The sequence below is a fragment of the Triturus cristatus genome, chromosome 3_2 (assembly GCF_964204655.1).
Source record: "Triturus cristatus chromosome 3_2, aTriCri1.1, whole genome shotgun sequence".
Taxonomy (NCBI): domain Eukaryota; kingdom Metazoa; phylum Chordata; class Amphibia; order Caudata; family Salamandridae; genus Triturus; species Triturus cristatus.
This window is the reverse complement of record NC_140584.1, coordinates 1,178,008,375-1,178,032,203: the sequence shown is the minus strand read 5'-3', so window position 1 is coordinate 1,178,032,203 and position 23,829 is coordinate 1,178,008,375. Positions and strand designations below refer to the sequence as shown.

Below are 23,829 nucleotides of genomic sequence, written 5' to 3'. Positions count from 1 at the left end.
TATTTAGAATTGCCTTTATTACACGTTAGACCCTATGTTGTTGCAGAAGTAGTCTTAATTTAAAGGCACTGTTCCCCTTCTGTCATTTCACCTGCTAGTTCAAACAGAAGCCATGTCATTATTTTATCAATATGAAGTACCAAATATCCGTCCAATCATTATATATTGTGCGTGATGCAGAGATATGTTGTTCACTGTACTTAATCTTGCTGTCTAATTGCACATGCTCATGTGGTGATAAGAAACAATGATACTAGGTTGTGGAAATTTGATGTTTGTAAAAAATTACCCTCATGAAAACATTTTTTTAAATGTGCATTCTTTCCAATTGTTATGACTGTACTAGGACAATTGTACAGCTGCGACCCAAGGAAACCTAAATAGGACACATTCATAATTCTAATAAAGGTGGTAGAAATGTGAACATGACACTATCCGAATTGTTTACAACTTGATTAAACATGAATGAGGTTTGAGACTATGTGTGAGGAAGAACAGCTGTTCACTTGGGCTATGTGCTTTGCCTTCTCCCCAGGATCCTTTCTTTCTGGATTTGATTGGTACATGCCATTCAGATGAGGCGAAACCAGCTGTACTGCTACCAAAGCACCTTTCGCTGTACTGGACAAACATGACCAGAGGCTTAACCATGTATCCACCAGACATCCTGGGCTCCATGCTAAAGGAGGGCAAGCTACAGTTGGAAAAAGATGGAACCTTACTCCTCCCTAATCCTGTACCCTGTGGTCAGGTAAATGTATGGCAATTCACAGAACACAGCAATTAACTTACTACTGGGAAAGGCAATGCAGGAAAAGCAGATGGGTTGTTAGACTGTAAAGTAATAATTAGTACCCAACACCATGCTGCTATCTGTAACTATGTTCTCTATCCCTCATTGTTAGGAGAATACAATAAGAAGAAGGTTTAGGAAAACCTTCCTTTGGTCCCTATCATCATTGCCATTTTTTTTCAGTCATGGTGATGGGAATATATTTGTAAGTTTTTCTGTCACTCTCGAGTGAACACGTGAATTGATAACAAACTCATTAGTTCCAAACTTTCTGCCACAACTATGAAAGCAAAGATTAATATTATCACAATTTAAGATCATTGCCCTATTTAGGGACCCTTATCTTGGCACTGAAAGAGTGAAGACCCCTTAGTTTAAAGCTAAATACATTTATTCATGGAGATTCCTTGATAGTACATCCTACATAAGAGTAGTAAACAATACCTGCCATCCAGTATCAATCAATCAATCAAGCATTTGTAGAGCGCACTAATCACCCGTGAGGGTCTCAAGGCGCTGAGAAGGCGGGGGAGGGGTGCAGCTACTGCTCGAACAGCCAGGTCTTGAGACGTCTCCTGAAGGTCAGCAGGTCCTGGGTCTGACGCAGATGGGTGGGGAGGGTGTTCCATGTCTTGGTGGCGAGGTAGGAAAAGGATCTGCCGCCAGTGGTGGTACTGTGGATGCGTGGGACGGTGGTGAGGACGAGGTTGGCAGACCAAAACTGGCGATTCGGGGTGTAGAAGGTGAGACGCTTGTTGAGGTATGCTGGTCCGGTGTTGTGTAGTGCTTTGTGGGCGTGGGTGAGGAGCTTGAAGGATCCCATTGTTGACTGGGAGCCAGTGCAGGTCTTTCAGGTGGGTGATGATGTGGGTGTGACAGGGAATGTTGAGGATGAGGCGTGCAGAGGCGTTCTGTATGCGTTGAAGTCTTTTCTGGAGTTTGGCCGTGGTTCCTGCGTAGAGGGCATTGCCGTAGTCCAGGCTGCTGCTGAAATCAGGGGTCCCATGAGTGTATGTTTAAAGGTGAGCTTATAGAGGTCTTGTTTCAAATAAGAAGAATGGATTAGAACATGAGTAGATCTGGAGAGAAAACATTGAAAGACTGGGTCCTGAGAAACATTATGTCCTTGCAGCCCCCTAGTAAAATGCAGTTGAAACCTACCTATTACTAAAAGCTCTATCACATCATGTCTTCTCTTTATCTTTATCCCTCCAATGGTGTGAATCCGCTGCTGGATATAATTAATTAGACTCTTATTCCATTTAACGACACCCACTCTCCCACACTGACCAAGAAAGTGTAATCAAAACCCATGAAAGTGTAATCAAAAATCTTGACATTACGCTCTAGTCTCAGCCGCAGGAGTGAGCTGTTACGGGGCCATTATCCGTTCCAGGGGTACTTGCTGCTGCTAACTCAGGGACACTCATTGCTGCTAATTTTCCTTTGCTGCTGCTAGTTCACTGACCGGATTTCGGTCTTTTACTGTGTTTATTGTGTTTTTATCTGTATTCTTATCCGCATACCCTCATTTAAAAACAGAATTCACTCACCTGCCGCTTGAGCGGGATCTTTCTCTCTCCTCCAAGTCACGAGCGCCATCTTGGATCGGTCTAGATCCTATACTTTGAGCGCCATTTTGCAACGCGCATCAACGCTCTCAGACGGGGAGACTATAAAAAACAGAGTAATGCAGGCGCGCAGCGGGCGCGCCGCAGGCGCGCCGGAGGCACGCCAGAGGCAAGCCCGTCTGCGCCCGTCCGCGCTCCGGACGAGAGCCGGACGCTGGACGACGAATGCGATTCCAACAAGGTACGCCATGTGTACTCTAAAAACCACCTAATAGAGATAGGCAGGAGAGAAAATAGTGGAACTGTTGCTGCTAGTGATTTTAATGGCAGTGCCAGTGAGATCAGGGCAAACACAGGAAATTTAAATGCCAACATTCATGGCCATCTCAACTGTGGATTGATCAACAGCAGATCCTTGGTAAAGCACTATTCCGAAATAGCGTTACTAATTGAGAACCTTAAGCTAGACGCTTTGTTTCTTACATAAACTTGGATTAGAGCGGACTCCGCAGTCGAAATTGGACTTGCTTGCCCGGAAGGATTTAAAATTGTACACAAACCCAGAGACGTGGGAATGGGAGGAGGGGTAGGGCTGATTTTCAGGGAGGAATTAAACTTCACCCTGCTACAAGTGGACAAGCTAGAGGGGTTTGAACTGATGGGCTTCTCGCTACAGGAAGCCAGGGGTAACCTTTTATCAGGCCTACTATGCTACCGCCCTCCGGGGAGTAAAACCTCACAGCAACCCCTTCTGGACACCATTGTTAACCTATCCCTATCGCATTCTAACATGATCATCCTGGGAGATTTTAACTGGTGGGAGAATGTTAGCCTGCGAAACCAATTGAGAGATTTGAAGTATACATGCCATAATCTAGGTCTTCAACAACTAGTTAACTCCCCGACACATCAGGGAGGGCATATACTCGACCTCTTATTTGCTAACGAGTCAGAGGTGGAACTCTTAGACATTTTCCCCCAAACCTGGACGGACCATTACTTGATACATTTTTCAGTACGGGCAGATGTATCTCCTGCCCAAGCCAACATGGCCGGGCTATTTCGGAAAGGGAGAAACTGGGCTAAATTAACAAGGACTGGTGCACTCCTCACACCGCCCTCGAAGAGCCCTTTCCAGAGCTCTAATACTGTGGAGGATAACTATAACATATACCAGGAGTACATCACGTCTGCACTGGATAATCTGATCCCCATGAAAAAAGTGAAAATAAGAAAGAAAATCTCAGCGCCCTGGTACACTGATGATCTAAGACAATTAAGATCACAATGCAAAAAAGCTGAAAGGGCATGGAGGAAGGGGTATGCGGACAGAGATAAGGCTACTCTGAGGTCAATACTAGGCAGATATAAATTACTTATTCTGGAAAGTAAAGCCCAATTCTTTGCTCAATCTATTCTGCAGGCCCCAAATGGGATTACGGAGCTTTTCAGAATAGCAAAAACCATCTCAGCCCCAACTTGCCTGGAGAACAGAGTAGGCCCCTCACAAAAGCTCTGTGATGAGATCGCCACCCACTTTCAAGATAAAGTGGCTAAAATTGTCGACCGTTTTAAGGACAACGAGGCGACCGCCCTCAGCCCCGGAGAAAACCCAGTAACAAATGGGAGCTTGGCTCAACATAACCCTTTACTGCCTTTCCTACTATGTCGGCCCCTATTTTTGACTCCTTGGTCAGGAGCATCTCCTCCGGCTCACCCCTTGCCCCCTTGCCCCAGAAGATGTGGAAAACATACGGCCATCTAACCTTCCCGTGGCTGTGCCAGATCTGTAACCAATCACTGGAAGCCGGACAAGTGCCGGCCACATGGAAGCAGGCTGTGGTCTTCCCTCTTATTAAAAAACCCTCCCTGGATCCCACTAATCCAGCCAATTTCCGACCTATCTCCTTGCTCCCTTTCCCTATTAAGATCCTGGAAAGGGTCGTGAGCAGATCTATCTCGGAATTCCTTGAGGAGCATCATCTGTTAGACGTGGACCAGTTTGGTTTTCGCCCTGGTCATGGGACGGAGTCTGCTCTGGTCACCGTGCTAGATAATCTGCGTATGCGGGCTGACACCGGGAGCACCGCGGTGCTGGTGCTCCTGGATATGTCAGCCGCATTCGACACAGTGAGCCACCCTATCTTACTGGAGCGACTGGAGGAGATAGGAATAAAAGGCAGAGCGTTACAGTGGCTCCGCTCCTATCTTGCGGAAAGACAGCAGGCGGTAACGCTGGGACCTTTCTCTTCAGAAAAATCTCCCGTGGCCTATGGAGTTCCACAGGGCTCCAGTATCAGCCCCATTCTTTTTAATATATATCTGCAACCACTATTTGCGGCTATTAAAGCATTTGGGGTTGAACTAGTAAATTATGCAGACGATACACAGCTGGTATTTTCGCTGGAAGGTAAACAGGCGATGCCTTTAGAACAGTTTCAAAACTGCATGCGCCTGACCACAGATTGGCTGAGGAATAACTCCCTGCAGTTTAATGCAGCAAAAACCGAAGTGATGTTCTACTCGCCACCAGGGCAGAGTCATCACCTGGCGACTGAGTTCAGGCTAACCCCGGAGGAGGCTCCACTGGTTCTGGCAGACTCCATCCGGAACCTCGGCGTCATGTTTGACAGCAACCTTCAATTAGATTCGCAAGCAAACAAGACCGCCAGTGTGTGTTTTGGGCTGCTGCGAGTACTCCGCCGAATCCTTCCGTTCTTGCCAGACAACTCACGTGCTCTGATTGTAAGGAGCACAGTGCTCAGCAGACTGGACTACTGCAATGCCCTATACTTAGGAGCCCCCCAATATATCTTGCAGGGATTACAGAGAGTCCAGTCTGCTGCAGCGAAGCTGGCGCTTAACCGCAGTCGCGATTCTTCCTCCACCCAGGCGCTGCGTGAGCTCCACTGGCTACCGATCACAGAAAGAATTCATTTTAAGTCCCTATGCCTTGTACACAAAGCTATGCACGGGGAGGGTCCGGCCCCTCTGCAGGACAGATTCTCACGCTATTCCCCTCCAAGAAAGTTGCGCTCCTCTAACGCCAATCTACTGACACAACCTAGGTTCAAACGTGCCAGGATGGGTGGGAGGGCCTTTAGTGTAGCAGGAGCTCGTTTATGGAATGAGCTCCCTTGGAACATCAGACAACTAGACTCCTTGTTGGAATTCAGGAAGAGCCTCAAGACCTGGCTCTTCCCAAAAGCCTGATTGCTGCTTCTCTCCTGTAGCATGAGTAGTTGATTGTTTTGTCAGAGCGCCAGGATACCCGTAGGGTGACAGTCTGCGCTATATAAGTGAATATACAATACAATACAACCCAATGTCCCCCACCACAACCTAAGATTGGAACATTGGCAAATGCACATTCACATGCAAATGCACTAGAAGAACACTGACCTCTTGTCCCTCAAACCTGCATGTGCCACCAGTAAACCTAAAAGAGACCTTACTACATCTGCTCACTATTTTACAACTGTTGCCTAAGCGAAGAACAAAACGTTGTTCGTCTTTCAAAGCAGTGAGACAGTGCGCTAAGCCACTCAGTCAAATAAATGTTATTGTATGGTTAATTGAAACCTTGACATTGTGAAACATTTTAAAAAAAAGGCATGCTATGCAAAGGACTGTGAAAATGAGTAGATCATTACAGAACTATCTGCCATAAGCAGACATATGATGTCAGAAGATAAAACACGTCATTTAAAATCTACTATACTTAACTTACAGGCAGTGTGATTGTTTACGGTCAATTATAGGTAAGCCAAAGTGCAAGGTGCGTAAAAAAGGAGTAGAGCATTAGAGAACCATCTGACATAATTGGACATATGATATCAGATTAGACACAGTTTAAAAACTACTATACGACACCAGATATGGCGCTACCTATTACAAAATCCGGACATTATTCTCCTACAGGAGACCCATCTACTGAAGGTTGACACCCCTCGCATGTCTCACCCTCTCTACCCTCTTTAATTCTGGGCTGCAGCCCCCACTTAAACAGCTGGAGTGGCGATACTCTGTAGAGCTGGCATCAGGCAGGGGTAATCCAAGGTATTTCGCAGTCGAGACGGCCGCTTTGTCTTTGTGGGGCGGTACAAAAGGGGGTGGTGATGGACAGAGCATCAGAACCAATCAGACACTCACACCCAGTCAACAGATCTGGGTTTGATCCATCACCGTTCTTTAGCCCATTCTGCCACCCCAGTTCAGACATGGCCATATGCAAATCAGTCTGACCCTGTGCCTCATGGGAACAGTCCAGCCCGAACTGCTAAGCCATGTCTTCCCTGGACCGGAAACAAGCTTCCTAGGACCGGTTTCTGGCATTTCAGCCGTCTTCAGCCAAGCTTGCTTGAATCCAGTGGCAAAGTGAGCAAGGGACTCAACGTCTGAGCATACCCTGCCAACTTATGGCGAACAAAGCGGTACAAAAGGGGGTGGTGATGGACAGAGCATCAGAACCAATCAGACACTCACACCCAGTCAACAGATCTGAGTTTGATCCATCACCGTTCTTTAGCCCACTCTGCCACCCCAGTTCAGACATGGCCATATGCAAATCAGTCTGACCCTGTGCATCATGGGAACAGTCCAGCCCGAACTGCCAAGCCATGTCTTCCCTGGACTGGAAACAAGCTTCCTAGGACCGGTTTCTGGCATTTCAGCCGTCTTCAGCCAGACTTGCTTGAATCCAGTGGCAAAGTGAGCAAGGGACTCACGTCTGAGCAGGGGTATCTTCATCAAAGTCATAAGCACTAGAATATTCCCGCCCATGCACGGGACCCCGGAAACAAAATCATATATGTGACAAACATATATGTATGTATGTATATATACATAATATATATATATATATATATATATATATATATATATATATATATATATATATATATATATTATCTACTGGCGGTCGCCAGTAGATAGTTATAGTTACAACCTAGTTTCCATAGGAAATCTCAAAATTCTATTTTGATTAACTTTGGCGCCGGTTGACGAATCCTCGCGAAATTTTCAAAACTAATGGGGCGCTCCGTTCAGCTCCTACCCTTTAAGTCTCGGGGTGATTCGTCAAGCGGGGGCCGAGAAAAAGGGGGGGTCCCAAAACGCGTTTTCCCCATGCATTTTTCCATGGGACCTTTAGTCGCAGCTACAGCCCGAACGGCTGAACAGAATTACGTGAAATTTGGCAGAGAGGTAGCCATAAGGTCAAGGAAGTGCCTTTTGCAGGTCTGGTGTAAATCTGTTCAGTATTTCCTGAGAAAATAGCATTTAAAAGCATATCAATATCTATACGCATGCACCGTGCGCGCACTGTGCGCGCACCCTGCCGTGCGCGAGCGCAATTCTGATTGGTTGTTAGATGTCGGTAAACATTCGAATCGGTCGAAACCAGGAAGTGTCGGTCGCCATTTTGTCTCTCGCAGTCTGAGGGGGTGAAAAAAAAAGGAGGAGAATGTGAAAAGGGGGCGGAGTGGACAGTTCCTGACCCCCTAGCCTTGGTCAGGGGGTCACAGAAGGACCCCCAAGGACGAAAAAAACTGTTTTTATTTTTTTTTTAAATCGCGAGGTGCGCGCACGGTGCGTGCACGGCGAACCGTGGGTGCTAGGTGCGCGACGCGCACCGAGCGCCCACAGCGCGCGCACGGTGAAAAACCTGAAAAAAAAAAATTAATAAATACATAACTTAGCATTTAAAAAAACGTACAAATTCACTGAAAAAACCATAGGTTTCACACACGTTATAGTTACTAATTAGCATTTAAAAAACCTTGCAAATTCACTTAAAAAACCATAGGTTTCACACATGTTATAGTTAGCTGGACATTTCACTCGTAAAAAAACAATGAAATTCCCCCGTTATAGTTAGTGCAGGCAACTATAACTCACGCGACCGCAATCCTCTGCTGATGACGTCAGATACACTGATGACATATGTGTCTTTATGAAAAATAAATATTTGTAATATATGTATAGCTAAAGATTAATGGAAGAAGACATGGGTAAATAAGTGTCTAAATACAGTGATGTAACATCTGACGCCATCAGCAGAGGATTGCGGTCGCGTGAGTTATAGTTGCCTGCACTAACTATAACGGGGGAATTTCATTGTTTTTTTACGAGTGAAATGTCCAGCTAACTATAACATGTGTGAAACCTTTGGTTTTTTAAGTGAATATATATATATATATATATATATATATATATATATATATATATATATATATATATATATATATATATATATAATAAAAAAGCAAATGCAGCCTTTCATAACTGGAGCTGAATAATGCTGTAAGGACTCCCCTGTATATCATAAACAATACACAATAAGACCAGGGAAAAACAACAGCAAAGCATGTTTGAAAACTGTTTTACTGCTTAGCACTTAGCACAATCTCTCAGATAGGACTGAAAGCGTTGACAGCTCACAGGCTGCATTGCAGAAAAACATAGCCTAGAAAGGCCGAAAAGCTAACTCATAGCAACATAGAAATAAACTGGCACGGTGCCTTTAAGGCAGCCATGACCCCTAGCTTCCCATCATGCCTCAGGGGTGACAGTTAGGTCAGTTGTTCTTTGCGGTGACTTAAAAGCCATGACACAAAGAGTTGACAATTCCTTAAAAACAAGGTTCCTTTGCCCGGGGAGGCGTGAGGGTTGCTTATGACTTTGATGAGGATACCCCTGGAAGAGAAATAGGATTACAGGTAAGTAACTAATCCTTCTCTTCCAGGGGATCCTCATCAATAGTCATAAGCACTAGAATAGAATAGCAAGCGCCATCCCTTCCACCTGTGGGCAAAAGGAAAAGGAACTATCAATCAAGCTCAGATAACCAAACTTGAAAACCCAGATATCTTATTATCTGAATAGATTCCTCAAGGAGGCTTCGCCTACTTGAGTATCTGCTCTTGAATCGGATTCAAGACAATAATGCCTTGTGAAAGTGTCAACCGATCTCCAGGTTGCTGCCTTGCAAATCTCTGCCATTGGAACATCATGCAAGAAAGCTATCGTAGCCGCGTGTCCCCTAGTGGAGTGTGCTTTAGGCGACAACAATAGGGATTTATTTGCCAGCTGGTAGTCCAATTTTATACAGGACACTATCCATCTCGAAATGGACCTTTTGGAAGCTGGAAAGCCTGTCCTCATGGAACCATAATTTAAAAACAATTGATCTGATTTCCTTATGTCCTTCGTTCCCTCCAAATAGAACTTGAGCACTCTCTTAAGGTCTAAGGAGTGGAGTGACCTCTCTGCAGGAGTAGCGGGATTGGGAAAAAAGGATGGTAGGGAGATTGACTGGTTAACATAAAAATCAGATACAACTTTTGGCAAAAAAGCAGGGTGAGTCCTTAACACTACCCTGTTGTGGTGAAAAATAGTATATGGCTCTTTGGCACACAGCACTTGGATCTCACTCTGCGCACTGATGTTATCACCACTAGGAAAGTGGTCTTCCATGTCAAATGCTGCATCGTGGCCTTATGGATGGGCTCGAAAGGAGGACCCATCAATCTAGAGAGGACTAGATTCAACTCTCAAGGAGGGGAAGGAGGCCGAACAGGGGGATAAACCTTCTTCAACCCCTGTAGGAAATCCTTAACCACCTGTAGTTGAAAAAAGGAAGTCTGGTTGGGAGACTTTCTGTAGGCCGTAATGGCCGCCAAGTGTACCCTGATCGAGGAATACTTTAAACCTGCTTTGGTAAAGGAGGTAAGGAAGAATTACTTCCTCCTGCCCTGTAGTAGGATTAAAATGCTTACGTGTGCACCACAAGTAGAATCTCTTCCACTTAAGAGTATGACGCCCTCGTGGAAGGTCTCTTTGTCTCTTTTAGGATGTGCATACAGTCCTACGGTAGATTCAAGTGTCCATATTGTAGGACCTCAGGAGCCATGCTGCCAAATTCAGTGAGGAAAGGTTGGGATGGAGAATCTTCCCGTCCATCTTGGTCTGCAAGTCCGATCTGCAAGGTAGTCTCTTGTGGGGGCGCACCGACAACTGTAACAGGTCTGGGTTCCACCACTGACGAGGCCAGTCCGGAGCTATCAAGATCATCGTCATGCTGGATCGGATGAGTTTGGACACCACCTTCGGGATTAGAGACGGGGGAGGAAAGGCGTATGCAAATATTCCGGACCAATCCATCAAAAGTGCATTCCCCCTCGTCCCTGGACGATGGAACCTGGATGCGAAGGCGTGGCATTTTTTGTTTTGGTCGTCCGCAAACAAATCTATGGAAGGTTGCCCCCACTGATGGAAAATATCTGCCACTACCTCGTCGTTTAGCACCCAGTCTGGCTGATCTTCGAAGTGCCGACTGAGTGCGTCTGCCCGCACGTTTCGCTCCCTTGGAATATGCACCGCTGTGATGGAGAGGCTTTGGCCTAGAAGCCAGTGCCATATCGTTTGAGCTTCCAGGGAGAGCGGGCGAGAGCGCGTACCACCCTGTTTGTTGAGGTAATACATGGTGGTCGTGTTGTCTGTTTGGATCAGGATCGAGTTGGACGTGATTGAGGACTGAAAAGCTTTCAGAGTTAGATGGACTGCTCGCAGCTCCAACATGTTTATATGGTAGGACTGCTCCTTGATGGACCACCGTCCCTGCATCTGTAGGCAATCCATGTGTGCCCCCACCCTTGTAGAGATGCATCCGTTGCCAAGGACTGTGTCGAAACTGGTTGATGGAAGGGGACTTCCACCAAGAGGTTCTTTGGTCGAGTCCACCATAGAATGGACGCCTTTGCTGCTTGTGAAAGCACAATTCGGTCTTCCCAGTGACCCGATGCTTGGTCCCACTTGTACTCTAGGTCCTGTTGCAAATGTCTCATTCTCAGCCTGGCGTTGGGAATGAGAAAGAAGCCACTTGCCGGACCGTTGGACGAGCTGCCCGGAGAAGAGCCTCGCATTCCTGCTGCATTGAAGAAAGTCTCTCCTCCGAAGGAAATGCTCTTCCTATATTTGTATCCAGAGTGGAGCCCAAATAATGGATCGCCTGGGTAGGCCGGTGAACCGATTTTTCCATGTTCACATGAAGACCCAGCCTGCGGAGTAGATTCAGACATACTTGAAAATCGCTCCTTACTTGCTGAGGGGATGGCCCTTTCAGGAGCCAATCGTCTAAGTAAGGGTAAACGAACAGACCCTTTCTGTGTAGAGCCGCCGCCGCCACCACCGCCATGCACTTGGTAAAGACTTGTGGGGCAGATTTCAGCCCGAAGGGCAAGACCTTGAACTGGTAGTGTTTGCTGCCGACCACGAATCGTAGGTATTTGCGATGACGTGGAACGATAGTTATGTGGAACTACGCATCTTGGAGGTCCATCGAACACATCCAATCTCCTGTTTGCAGATGTGGACATATTTGATGAAGTGCCAACATGCAAAACTTCTCCTTCAAGATGACTTTGTTCAGCGATCGAAGGTCCATGATCGGTCTGAATTTGTGCTCTTGATCTCTTTTTGGCACAAGAAAGTACCTGGACTAAACTCCCTTCCCTCGCTGAGCAGGAGGAACCTCTTCTATGGCCTTTTTTCGCGGAAGGGTTACCACTTACTGTCGAAGTAACTTTAGCTGGTGAGAACGAGATCTTTTCGGAGGAATGTCCTTTGGAGACAAACGTAAACGTAGTGCGTATCCATTGCGTAGTATACTGAGCACCCAACGATCTTTTGTTATGCTGCACCACTCTCTCAGATGATGTGAAACACTTCCTCCCACTGGAGTGGGCAACGGCGCCAGAGGAACCTCTTGCTCATTGCTTCCCTGCTGATCTAGCCGTGGTAGAGGACTGCTGCTGATGACCTCCTCTACCTCTGTTTGACTTTCGGCTTTGGAACTGCGACTTTCCTTGATTTTTGTTTTGGGACCACTGAGGGGTTTGAACCCTCTCTTGGTAGCCCTTGCGCAGGTTGGGTCTGTATCTCCGCTTGAACTCTTTTTTCTGGTCTAATCCCACTGCCTTGAGAGTGTCTAACTCGGCTTTCATCCTAGCCATCTCCTCATCGGTATGGGTGCCAAACAGGGAGGAGTCAGAAAAAGGGAGGTTAAGAATCCTCTGTTGTGCATCTGGCTTAAGAGCTGTTAGTCTTACCCAGGCAGACCTCCTAGCGCAAATCCCATGCGCATAAGAATGCGCCGACAGCGTAGCACCGTCCGCTGCCGTGCTAATCACTTGGTTGGCTACAAGGAGTCCTTCCTTGATAACCACCTCAAAATCCCTTTGATCTTCTTTTGGCAGGTTTTCCTTGAAACGGTCCAAGGAGTCCCAGAAGCCTCTGTCGTAGCGGCCTAATAAGGCTGCTGCGCTAGATACTATTAGCGATGATGCTGCAGACCCGAAAACCTTCCGTCCCCAAGAGTCCTGGGACCTACTTTCTTTGTCTGGGGGGGACCAACGAAGTTGCAGTCACTCCATGCGTTTTTAGTCACTCCATGCGTTTTCCTTGCCCCCGCGACGATAACAGAGTCCGCAGGTGGATCTGATTTCAAGAATACAGGGTCTGTTTCAGCTGGCCTGTATTTCTTCTGAATTCTAGCCGGTGCGGCTTTAATTGTAGAGGGAGCTAGGAAAATGTCCATCACCGGTTCCAGAAGCCCAGGAACCAGAGGCAGCAAAGGTTCAGACGCAGATCTCTGATGTAGAGTCTCAAAAATCACCATTGTTGCAACTTGAGAAGTTGACATCTCAATGTTGAGCTTCTGAGCCCCACTCTGAAGCACCTCATGGTACGTATTTATGTCATCTATCGGAGACACTCTTGATTGAGGGCTATCCAGTAGGGTGGGTGAATAGTCCCTTTTAGAGGAGCGGGTGGAGGAGGAAGACCATGTAGGAGACCTTCTCCTTTTGTGATGGGAAGCAGAAGGTCTGCGTTCTCGCGATCTGCCAGTACGGTCTGGACGTCTAGCTGAAGGTGATCTATCCACCTCTTGCACCAATCTTTGCACAGGCGATCTGTGGATCGGACTGGTGTATTCCTCCTCTCGTCGTGATGCTCCTACCGAATTCTTACTTCAGTGATGGATGGGAAGAAGCCATCTTGGAGATAAGTGAACAGAAGGGGAAGCCCTCCTGTGATGTGAAAGATCTTTATCGCGACCTCCCTGAATGTCGCTCTGGGGAAGCAGATGGTGAATTCGTTGAAGGGCGTCTCGAGGAATAAGAGGATGAGTGCCGTGACGCTGATTCTGTCACTAAAACTACCGAACCTTCTCCAGACCTCACTGATGTGGGTCTCTACGTCGAGCGTATGACCTGCTCTGACTGAGCCCTTCTCGACGCCGACCTTGACCTCCTTCTCAACGTCGATTTTCGGCTAGGTGATGGAACCGATTTCGACGTCTACTCACTGTTCTTCGTCGTCGAATGCCTCGCAGCCTACGTCGGAGTACTTCTGCGCCTCAACGCCGATCGTCGTCTGGTTGACGAGGGCGAAGGGCTTCTGCGCCTCGACGCCGAACGTTACCGGGTTGACGATGGCGGAGGGCTTCTGATCCTCGACGCCGATCGTCACCGAGTTGACGACGGTAGAGGGCTTCCATTCCTCGACGCCGATCGTCGCCGTGTTGACGACGGCGGAGAGCTTCTGATCCTTGACGCCGATCGTCGCCGGGTTGACGACGGCGGAGGACTCTCGCCCTTCGACGCCGATCGTCGATGGATTGCTGACGGCGGAGGGCTCCCTGCATTCGACGCCGAACGTCGAGATGACGATGACGGAGGGCTTCCGATCCTCGGCGCCGATCGTCGCCGGGTTGACGACGGCGGAGGACTTCTGCTCTTCGACGCCGATCATCGCCGAGTTGATGATGGCGGTGGACTTCTGCTCATCGACGCCGGTCATCGCTGGGTTGACGACGGTGGAGGCTCACGACTCTTCGACCTCGACGGCGAATTAAGTGACGCACCTGTATGTTGACGTTCTCTCGACGGCGAGCCCGCCGTCGAAGTTCTTTTCTTGGACTTGTGTCCCACCGGTGGTTGTTTTCTCAGCGCCGAGCCCGACGCTGAAGAGCGAGGAATCTTGCTTCTAGAAGAAGATCTGGCCCTCTTAGAGCCCTTTCTCACTGGTGACCTGACTCTGGAAGATGATTTATCCTTTTCTGCCAGTCCATAAAGACGGATACGTTCTCTGTCTTTCAGAGTTCTGTTAGATAAAGACTGGCAATGAGGGCAAGTCTTGGGGACATGGTCCTTAGGTAGACAAAGAATACAGACTGCATGAGAGTCTGACCTGGCCTTCTTTTTTCCACAAGAAGGGCAGGGGTCAAAAAGAGATGGCATTTTGGAATGGAGAAAATGCCAAAATCTGTCAGAAAAAGACAGCACTTTACTTGACAAGTTGAAAAAGACAAATTTTTCCAGAAAACTGAAGATAATTTCTGACTAAAATCAGTGGAGCTGTGTAACCAGGGTCCTGCCTTAAGGAGCTGTAAAGAACAACTGGCCTATCTGTCACCCCTGAGGCATGATGGGAAGCTAGGGGTCATGGCTGCCTTAAAGGCACGGTGCCTGTTTATTTCTATGTTGCTACGAGTTAGCTTTTCAACCTTTCTAGGCTATGTTTTTCTGCAATGCAGCATGTGAGCTGTCAATGCTTTCAGTCCTATCTGAGAGATTGTGTTAAGTGCTAAGCATTAAAACAGTTTTCAAACATGCTTTGCTGTTGTATTTCCCTGGTTTTTAATGTATTGTTTATGATATACAGGGGAGTCCTTACAGCATTATTCAGCTCTAGTTATGAAAGGCTGCATTTACTTTTTTATTATTTATAGATATATATATATATATATATATATATATATATATATGTATATATATATATATATATATATATATATATATATGTGTGTATATATGTTAGACCTGTCAGCCCTTTGGCAGTTCCCTCCTCATTTTAATATTTTTGTCCCTTTCCCCCTTCTCATTTTTTCTGTCTACCTAAGTTTTTGGTGCTGAGATAGAGGTTCTGGGTGTCTTTTCCACTTCACATGAGGGAAAGGCGCAAGGTGCTCCCCTGAGATAGATAGATGAGGAAGGGAGATATACAAAATGGTGGCTCCAACTTTCACCTCAGCACCTGGACCATGACTACCATGAGAGGTTCCGGAACCTTCTGGGCTTCTCTGGCAAGTCAGGCCCAAGGTGATAAATAGAGGTGACAGGTGGGCGGCCATTTTAGAGGAGAGTAGAGTGGCCGGCTAGTCAGGAGTAAGGCACTTGAGTGGGGAGGTGGCTGCACTGGACAGGAGTTGACAGGTCTCAGGGTCTGCATGGTTCCCCCGTCAGTGACATCACCCCCAACCTCTTGACCGGTCCCTGAGTGCCGCCAGTGACTGTGGAGACCCTCGTACCCTTAGAGGTCTTCAAGAAGGGTGAACCCCTGACCTCTTAGATCTGGGAGAGAGACAGTGCCAGGGGCTAACGACTTCCGACTCTGTTGTTGCCCTGAATCTCCGGACTGGCCTGGGGTAGTCACCTTCTTAGCCATAGGGACGCATGTGCCCAAGCCCTGAGAGTCCAGTCAGCCTCAGGAACGGCTCCCGTGAGAAACTGGCTCCCGTTACTACAACCCCCCTCCCTCCACGAGATCCGCTTTCAAACCCTGGCCGCCACCTGTTCCAAAGGTTAAGAGGTTACCTGGTGATCTTGGGCCGGAGTCCGCTGTCCTCGAGAGGCCTGTGAAGAAAGGTTGGCCCCAGGTGTGTGGCGGGCGAGAGGGCGACGCGACTGCCTGACGAAAGAAACCCACAATCAGGAAGTGCGGGTTGCGAGGCAGCGAGGCCGCTGCACAAGTCACCTGAGAGGGGCCGGAGCGCCGCCCCCTGGGTGCTGGTTGAAGGCGGAGACCGCGCCCACACAGGACACGCAGATCCAGGTTTGGGGCAGCGGAAGCCGTGAGACTGCCGACAACGGAGTCTTCCCGGCAGGAGTCCGGTGAGGTAGAGATTCAGCCTCAGGAGGTGGCGGGGCCTCCGTCATCAAAGGAAGGAGGTTTCCGTCAGGAAGAGGGAGCGCCCATGCGAGGGAATCCCTTGGGGGAGGTGGCCCCGAGGGTGTGAGTACTTCATTTTCCTTCACTCGAAACCCCTCCAGCTCCGTGCTAAGTGCGGGGGAACACGCCTCGCAGCATCGCAAGCCCAGGAGGAGGACACCATCGAGTCAGTAAGCGGGGCATTGCAGCGCGGGAGGAGTGGGAGAGAACTGGCTGGGGACTGCTCTGTCAAGGCCTGAGAGGGGGAAGCATATTGGAACCTGATGAATTAACCAGAGGCATAGGGCAACCATGCGCATGACCAGGATGAATTAAAAAGGGAGACTCACGTCTGTGGGAAGTGGTAGGCTGAGCTCCAGCATCAGAAAGCACCTTGAATTATAGCGTAACGGGGGTGGAGTAGTCCCAGAGGTCAAACGCCCTAACAGCTATCTGGATGGAAGTAGCCCTTTGACTGCCAGCAGTACTTCCGGTGCCCCGATAATTTGTTATGCCAGGAGCAGATGGTACTGACAGTCTAGCCTATGTTATATGGTTATGAGGGGATTGTGTGAAGTGTTATTCATCTCCAGCTGCCAGGACTGATACCAGGGCTACAGGGGAAAAGAAATAGTGAATGAAAATTAACCAAGCTGCTGTGGAACAACCTAGAGAGTTCAGGTGCTGTACATAGGCCCCAGGGAAGTAGTTGTGCGGTGCTAAATTGGAATTAACATTCCCTGTGGAGTGGTCAAGTCATACTTAAAATGGCCGACTGAAATGTGACAGGGGGTTAAGCTTTTTGTCATTGAAACCACTGGTTGAAAAGTTTATCGTACTGTTCTACTTGGTGTGCCTCAAGATATCGGGGAATGTTAACCTGGAAAATGTACTAGAGTTGTTCTAGGAATGTACTAGAGTTGTTCTAGGAATGTACTAGAGTTGTTCTAGGAATGTACTAGAAATGTACTGGAAATGTACTGAAATGTTACCAGTTTAATGGAAAATTGATTAATTGAGCCTAACAAGGAGGAGAGGTGTTAAAGTCTTTTTAATAAAGCTTCACAGTTAATCAGTGTAGCGTCCTTTTTGGGTGAGGCTGCGCCAGATTGTAAGCTGGGCAGGATGCAAGCATGAGAAGCCAGAGGGAGGTATAAGCCTGTTGACCTGAGCCAAGCTACCCCTAGGACATAGGTCCAACAATATATATATATATATATATATATATATATATATATATATATATATATATATATATATATATATATATTCACTGAAAAAACCATAGGTTTCACACACGTTATAGTTACGAATTAGCATTTAAAAAACCTTGCAAATTCACTTAAAAAACCATAGGTTTCACACATGTTATAGTTAGCTGGACATTTCACTCGTAAAAAACCAATGAAATTCCCCCGTTATAGTTACTGCAGGCAACTATAACTCACGCGACCGCAATCCTCTGCTGATGACGTCAGATATTACATCACTGTATTTAGACACTTATTTACCCATGTCTTCTTCCATTAATCTTTAGCTATACATATATTACAAATATTTATTTTTCATAAAGACACATATGTCATCAGTGATGTAATATCTGACGTCATCAGCAGAGGATTGCGGTCGCGTGAGTTATAGTTGCCTGCAGTAACTATAACGGGGGAATTTCATTGGTTTTTTACGAGTGAAATAGGTGGGGCGCTACGCTCCGCTCCTACCCTTAAAGTCTCGGGGTGATTTGTCAAGCGGGGGCCGAGAAAAAAGGGGGGTCCCAAAACGCGTTTTCCCCATGCATTTTTCCATAGGACCTTTAGACACAGCTACAGCCCGAACGGCTGAACAGAGTTACTTGAAATTTGGCAGAGAGGTAGTCCTCAGGTCAAGGAAGTGCCTTTTGTAGGTCTGGTGTAAATCTGTTCAGTAGTTCCTGAGAAAATAGCCTTTAAATCAATATATATATCTGAGCCAGCTTACGGTGCGCTTGCGGTAAGCTTACCGTACGCGTACGGTGACGTGCGCGAGCGCGAATCTGATTGGCTGTTAGATCTTAGTAAACATTCGAATCGGTCGAAACCAGGAAGTGGCAGCCGCCATTTTCTCTCTCGCACTCTGAGAGGGGGTAAAAAAACAAAGGGCAAAAACATGTAAAGGGGCTGTTTAGACAGCTCCTAAGCACCTAGTCATGTTGAGGGAGTCCCCAAAGATCCCCTAAGGCCAAAAACGGAATTACGGCGATTACGCTTACCGTACGCGTACGGTAAAAGGGGATACATACCATTCATAAGGGCATTTCTTTGTCTGTCTACTTGTTCTGATTTCACTCGTGCACCTTCTTCGATTAATAGATTTTCTCGGACTTTATTTGAATTCTCTTTATTCTTCTCTTCCTGTCTACGTGCTTTTTCTGTTCGTCTATGTGATTCTTTACGCCATAACTCAACGGCATCTTTCTGTGACTGTCTGACTTTCCTTTTTCATAACTCTTCCTCGACTTTCATGATGCACTCTGCATCCCAGGTTCCCGCTGTGGGCCACCTCTGACTTTCTGGTAATCCCTTGGTGTAGTCTACCCATAAATCAAGAAATAATATAGCGTCTAAGCCATGTTTATGATACATGAAGTGCCCTGGAGTGTCCCTAGGAGGAATAGGAACGGCTTCTTCGAGTACCCCTTTTCTTGTAGTGATCTGTCTTAGTTTCGAAAAGAACGGCATATTGAGAACTGGCCTTATATTTGATTTTGACCAACTAACCTGATACTTGATTTTGAACAGACTTAATACAATAGCACAATAATGAACAATCATTCATACCACAATATACAGAACGTACTTAAAACATTTAACATTTAACATTAAACCTTTAACTGAAACAACAATGATGATCGTCTGCATAACTAATCACCAAGCATAATTCTTGACAATAACTAGATACTTCGGAATACTTGATATACTGCTAAACAGTACAGATACACTGCTGAAACAGTGCAGACCGGATTTGTGTACCCAAACCCGTCTTGACCGGCACAACCTATGTGCACGTCAGAAATGCCTCCCCAGCAATGGTACTCACCGGGTAGCTTCGGAAACGGAAGGCCTCAGAAACTTGACTGAACTTGAACCGGACTGGACTCGACTCGAACGCTTCGGACACTGGACTCGACTTGGGACTTCGGAAAACTGGTGGGCCTCTGTATACCTCGGATCTTGCTCTCTCAGCTAGGCTCTGGTCGGGATACTTCGCACTTCTCACCGCCTCGTCTGGGTGTTGATCGCAGCCTCAGTCGCCCCCGCTTGACCGGAGGGAGATACAGGAAATCCTGCTGGTACGCGTTGTTGTCCGTCCAGCTGTGGCAGGAGACCGGGCCTGCAACGCACCGCCGGCGCGTGAGATGAGAAAGTGTCCCTGTTCGGGCGCCATTCATGTGGTAAATAAAATTCCTTTACCGGGACTTAATTTGATACGGAAACATAATAAAACAGCTCAGTAAAATGAGAGGCAGAATCCGTGGTATTAGAGGTTCGGAATGGGCTTTATTCCAATGAACGATTATAATCGGTTGCTCCAAGTTCCGTCACCACGAAGGTTCAGGAAGTGAAGTACATACATTATTGACATGAAATGACTTTTATAGATCATACATTACAATGAGGCGAATGCAGTAGGCGTAACAATTGATAAGGAAAATGACGAATATTATGCGTAACCGAAAATGGGTGTAATAAGGAGTAAAAAGGAACATAATTGGTTATGATGTCATATATAGGTGGATCTATAAGATAATACTTGGCATAGATGCGCGCGCAGCAGTATGACGTGTGATTGACGTGTAACTAGGGGGTGAAGGGGGCTTGACATTTAGCTCTACATGTGGAGACAGAAGTCTGGAGGGTCAAGTCAACCTAATCCCAAATCATATCTAACATCCTATGTTTAAAGAACTATGTTATCCACAAAAGAAGGACTCTCGGACAGAATCTATTCTATACTGACTGTGCGTGCGTGTACAAGCGTCTAAGTGTCTATACTAAATGCGAGGGCGGAATCTTCCATAGTAACAGGACTATGAATTACTTGCATAAAGACAGAGAAGTCGGGCTTTTTGCTTGGTAACTGGAAGAATGTTTACTTAAACTACTAGGCAGGAATGCATCGGCTGAGGGGGAAGCAGATAATTCGAAGGTGAAATACAGTTCTTGGCAGAGAATAGGCTGATGTCAGGCTTCGTGAGCCGCGCAGAGAATGAGACAAAGTTCATGGTCATAGATGCAGGCTCAGACTGGAGTTTTCAGAGGCAGAAGGCAAGAAGAGTTCGATGACAGAATCAGGGCCTACTTGCCTGGACTGTAAAATGGCATAAGTGAACCATATAAAGGCGGTGGCCTTTCGTACTTAGGAAGGGAATATCCGGCCCATTCATGGCGGATCTGACAGAGGACATGTTGACGGTGGACGCACATGTGTTTGCGTCTTCATAACTGGAACTGGAGGGAGCATACATGTACTTGTAACATGCACATAGAACCGTTGGGGTCCAAGATAGGGGACATAACTGACCAGAAAAATCCATATTTCCACATTCCCTCCTTGTCCCCTACTTGCCCATCAAGAGATGTCAATCTTCATTAATCCATTGATCTGTTCATATAGCATCATTTGTTCTTCTTTCTTCTTCCGGGGTCTTGAATGAAAATCTTGATGTGGAATGCACGATGTGGTACACAGACCACAAATCGCTGGTCCACATTGCAGACATAGACAGCAGCTGAATAATATGAGAAGGCCAATACCTAGGAAGGATAGGACTCTCCATCCCCAGGCTGATATCACGCTCCAAAACCAACCGGACCAAGTCCAGGTGCCTGGATTCTGGTGTATCTGGTTTACAATCTTATGAAGGCGGGTTATGGCTTTATATACTGATGGCAAATTTTCTGGTATGAATACGCAACAGCTTGATCCGATGACCCTACAAGCTCCGCCCCTATCAGCCAGGATGACGTCAAGGACAAGACGATTTTGAAGCACAACAATCCGCATAGCAGACTGCTCTTCTGTTAAATTGCCTAAGGCGGAAATAGTTTCGTTCACTACTGCTTCAAGGGTTCTGGTTAATCTACGTATCAGCTTACTATTAGTAACAGTACCTATATAGGGAAAGATGCCTTTATTGAAATCTGTGTATTTTTCCCATGCTGTTTCAGTGTAATCGACAATCGGGAGATCTCTCCGCTCTCTATTGTGTACTAAATGAATATTTCTATAATAATCAGGAGGAGCTAGGAAAACAGGTGGCAAAAGGAATGCAATGTAGCAGGTACCATCCCAATCTAGAGGTAGACGCATATATGCAGTCTGACCACATATAAAGTAGGAGTGGCGATAAGCTCTAAATGAAGATTTACCTTGATCACTGAATTCTACTGTAGTAGTGCATTTACTATGGCCCATATGTATGGAACCAACTTTTCTTACACACAGTTCACCTTTCCCTGGGAATACTGACATGATTGGTAGAACTAGTTCAACTTCGGATTCGACATTTAGAATCATGAGATTAGGTGTAAAATTACCTAATCCATATACTTCATTTTCTAGATCAGTTCCTGTTCTTTTGGGGCGACCCTCCTTATCAGGGTAACAGACTTTGAATAAAACTAGGTTCAGATTTCCCCATACCCACTGATCTTGGTAAACTGCTGTGTCTGAGTCTATGGAATTGATTAAGCTAAACCATGCTCCACAGGAGCCATTATGTGTAAATGGGTGTGGAAAGAATGGCAGGACTCCTTCATAATTCTGATTGGGAGGGAGCCGGCCACATACCCAACAATTAGTTGCATTACTAGTCTGGTGGGAGTGATGTAACATACGAATGAAAGTGTTATTGCGCAGCGCAAGCCTATAAGACAATTCATGCGGGGGTAAGTCACTAAAAGAATGTTCAGCAGTAACATTGTAAACATTTCTGGCAATAGGGTAATATATGTGCAACAATATACTTGCAGTAATTATTAAAAGACTTAAGAAAAACAAGATTATTAATGTCACTATGCAATGGCTACGCAGTGATTTACAATACGCCTGTCGTTTCAACATTTTCCGCGACTGTCCATGATTCAGGTCTAGAGGATACATGTCAGAGACAGATTCAACCGCTTCACCTAGGAGAGGACTTAAACAATCAAATCGTCTGACGTTCTAGGCCTCAATTTAACTTTATAGAGTTCGGTTTCAGTCTTTTCAACCAAAGGAAGTTTTGAATCAGTCTGTGAGGGAGTGCAGGGCACAATGTCTATATCCGAGGATAGTCCATGAAATTTCTTGATATGACTTGAATGAATCCAGCCCTTGCGGCCCTCGATCTTCACGGCTGTCCTTGTGGTCAGTAAAACCAACTTGGGTGTCTTCCACCTGGGCTCCAGCTGAGTCTTTCGGTCGAAATTTCTCACACACACGAGATCACCCGGAACTACGTCATGGGGTTTCACCTCAGTGTTGTCGGGAAAGGCTGCAGCTACCTGTGAACGACAAGATTGTAGTGCAGACATCAAGGAAGCCAAGTAATCTGTCAGCATATTACAGTCAACATCAGTTATTTTGCGTGGTATAGGCGTCCCCCACATATTTGGTGGTCTGCCGAAGATCACCTCATACGGGGATAGCCCTGTTCGAGAGTGTGCTACCATTCTTGTGAAAAAGAGTGCAACTGGTAGTGCTACTACCCAGTCGACACCTTTCTCTCTGCATATTTTGGACAATCTAATTTTCAGGGTCTGATTATGTCTTTCTACGAGACCTGCTGCTTCGGGGTGTCGGACACAGTGGAATTTCCACTGATATCCTAACAGAAGTGAAACGTGTTTCATTAATTCGGATGAGAACGGCTGGCCGTTATCTGAGTAAACAACACGTGGTAAACCGTATCGTGGGAAGAATTCTCGAACCAACTGTTTGGCAGTAGTCGGGGCAGTGTAATCTGAAACCGGGTACGCCTCCGTCCAGCGGGACAGAGCGCAGACAACTACGAGAACATATTTGAATCCTCTGCATCGTTCCATCTGGATATAATCCATCTGGAGGACTTCAAAAGGATGATCAGGAGGATGAAATCCACCTTGTTCTACGGGAACACTTTTTCCTGGGTTGAACTGGCAACAGATCATACAGGTACGGACTTTTTGTTTGGCTGCTGCTCGTAAATGTTTATTGAACCAAATGTGTTGAATGCTGTCTAGCATAGCTTTTTCTCCTAGATGTGCTGGACTATGTATAGTGTTAACTATAACTTGGACCATTGAATCAGGAAGGAACCACACAGATTTTTCCTTCATCATCCATCCTTGGTCCGTTTGGATCCCTCCTAATTCAGTCCATTTCTTTATTTCATCTGGTGTAGCATGTGTCTGGATGTCAATTACGTCAAAAGTAGGATCTTTAACTGTCATACAAGGTGTCGGGACTATTGTC

At 46.5% G+C, this 23,829-nt stretch overlaps 1 protein-coding gene across 2 annotated transcripts in view; it reads left to right on the top strand.

Moving 5' to 3' along the window:
• The window catches only part of CFAP65 (cilia and flagella associated protein 65), a 684,907-nt gene that overhangs the window by 157,444 nt on the left and 503,634 nt on the right, over positions 1–23,829 (top strand). For both annotated transcript variants that reach the window (XM_085650063.1, XM_085650062.1), the window contains exon 10: positions 536–751. In XM_085650063.1, coding sequence (XP_085506189.1) covers positions 536–751 — 216 coding nt within the window. The remainder of the gene's footprint in view (positions 1–535; positions 752–23,829) is intronic.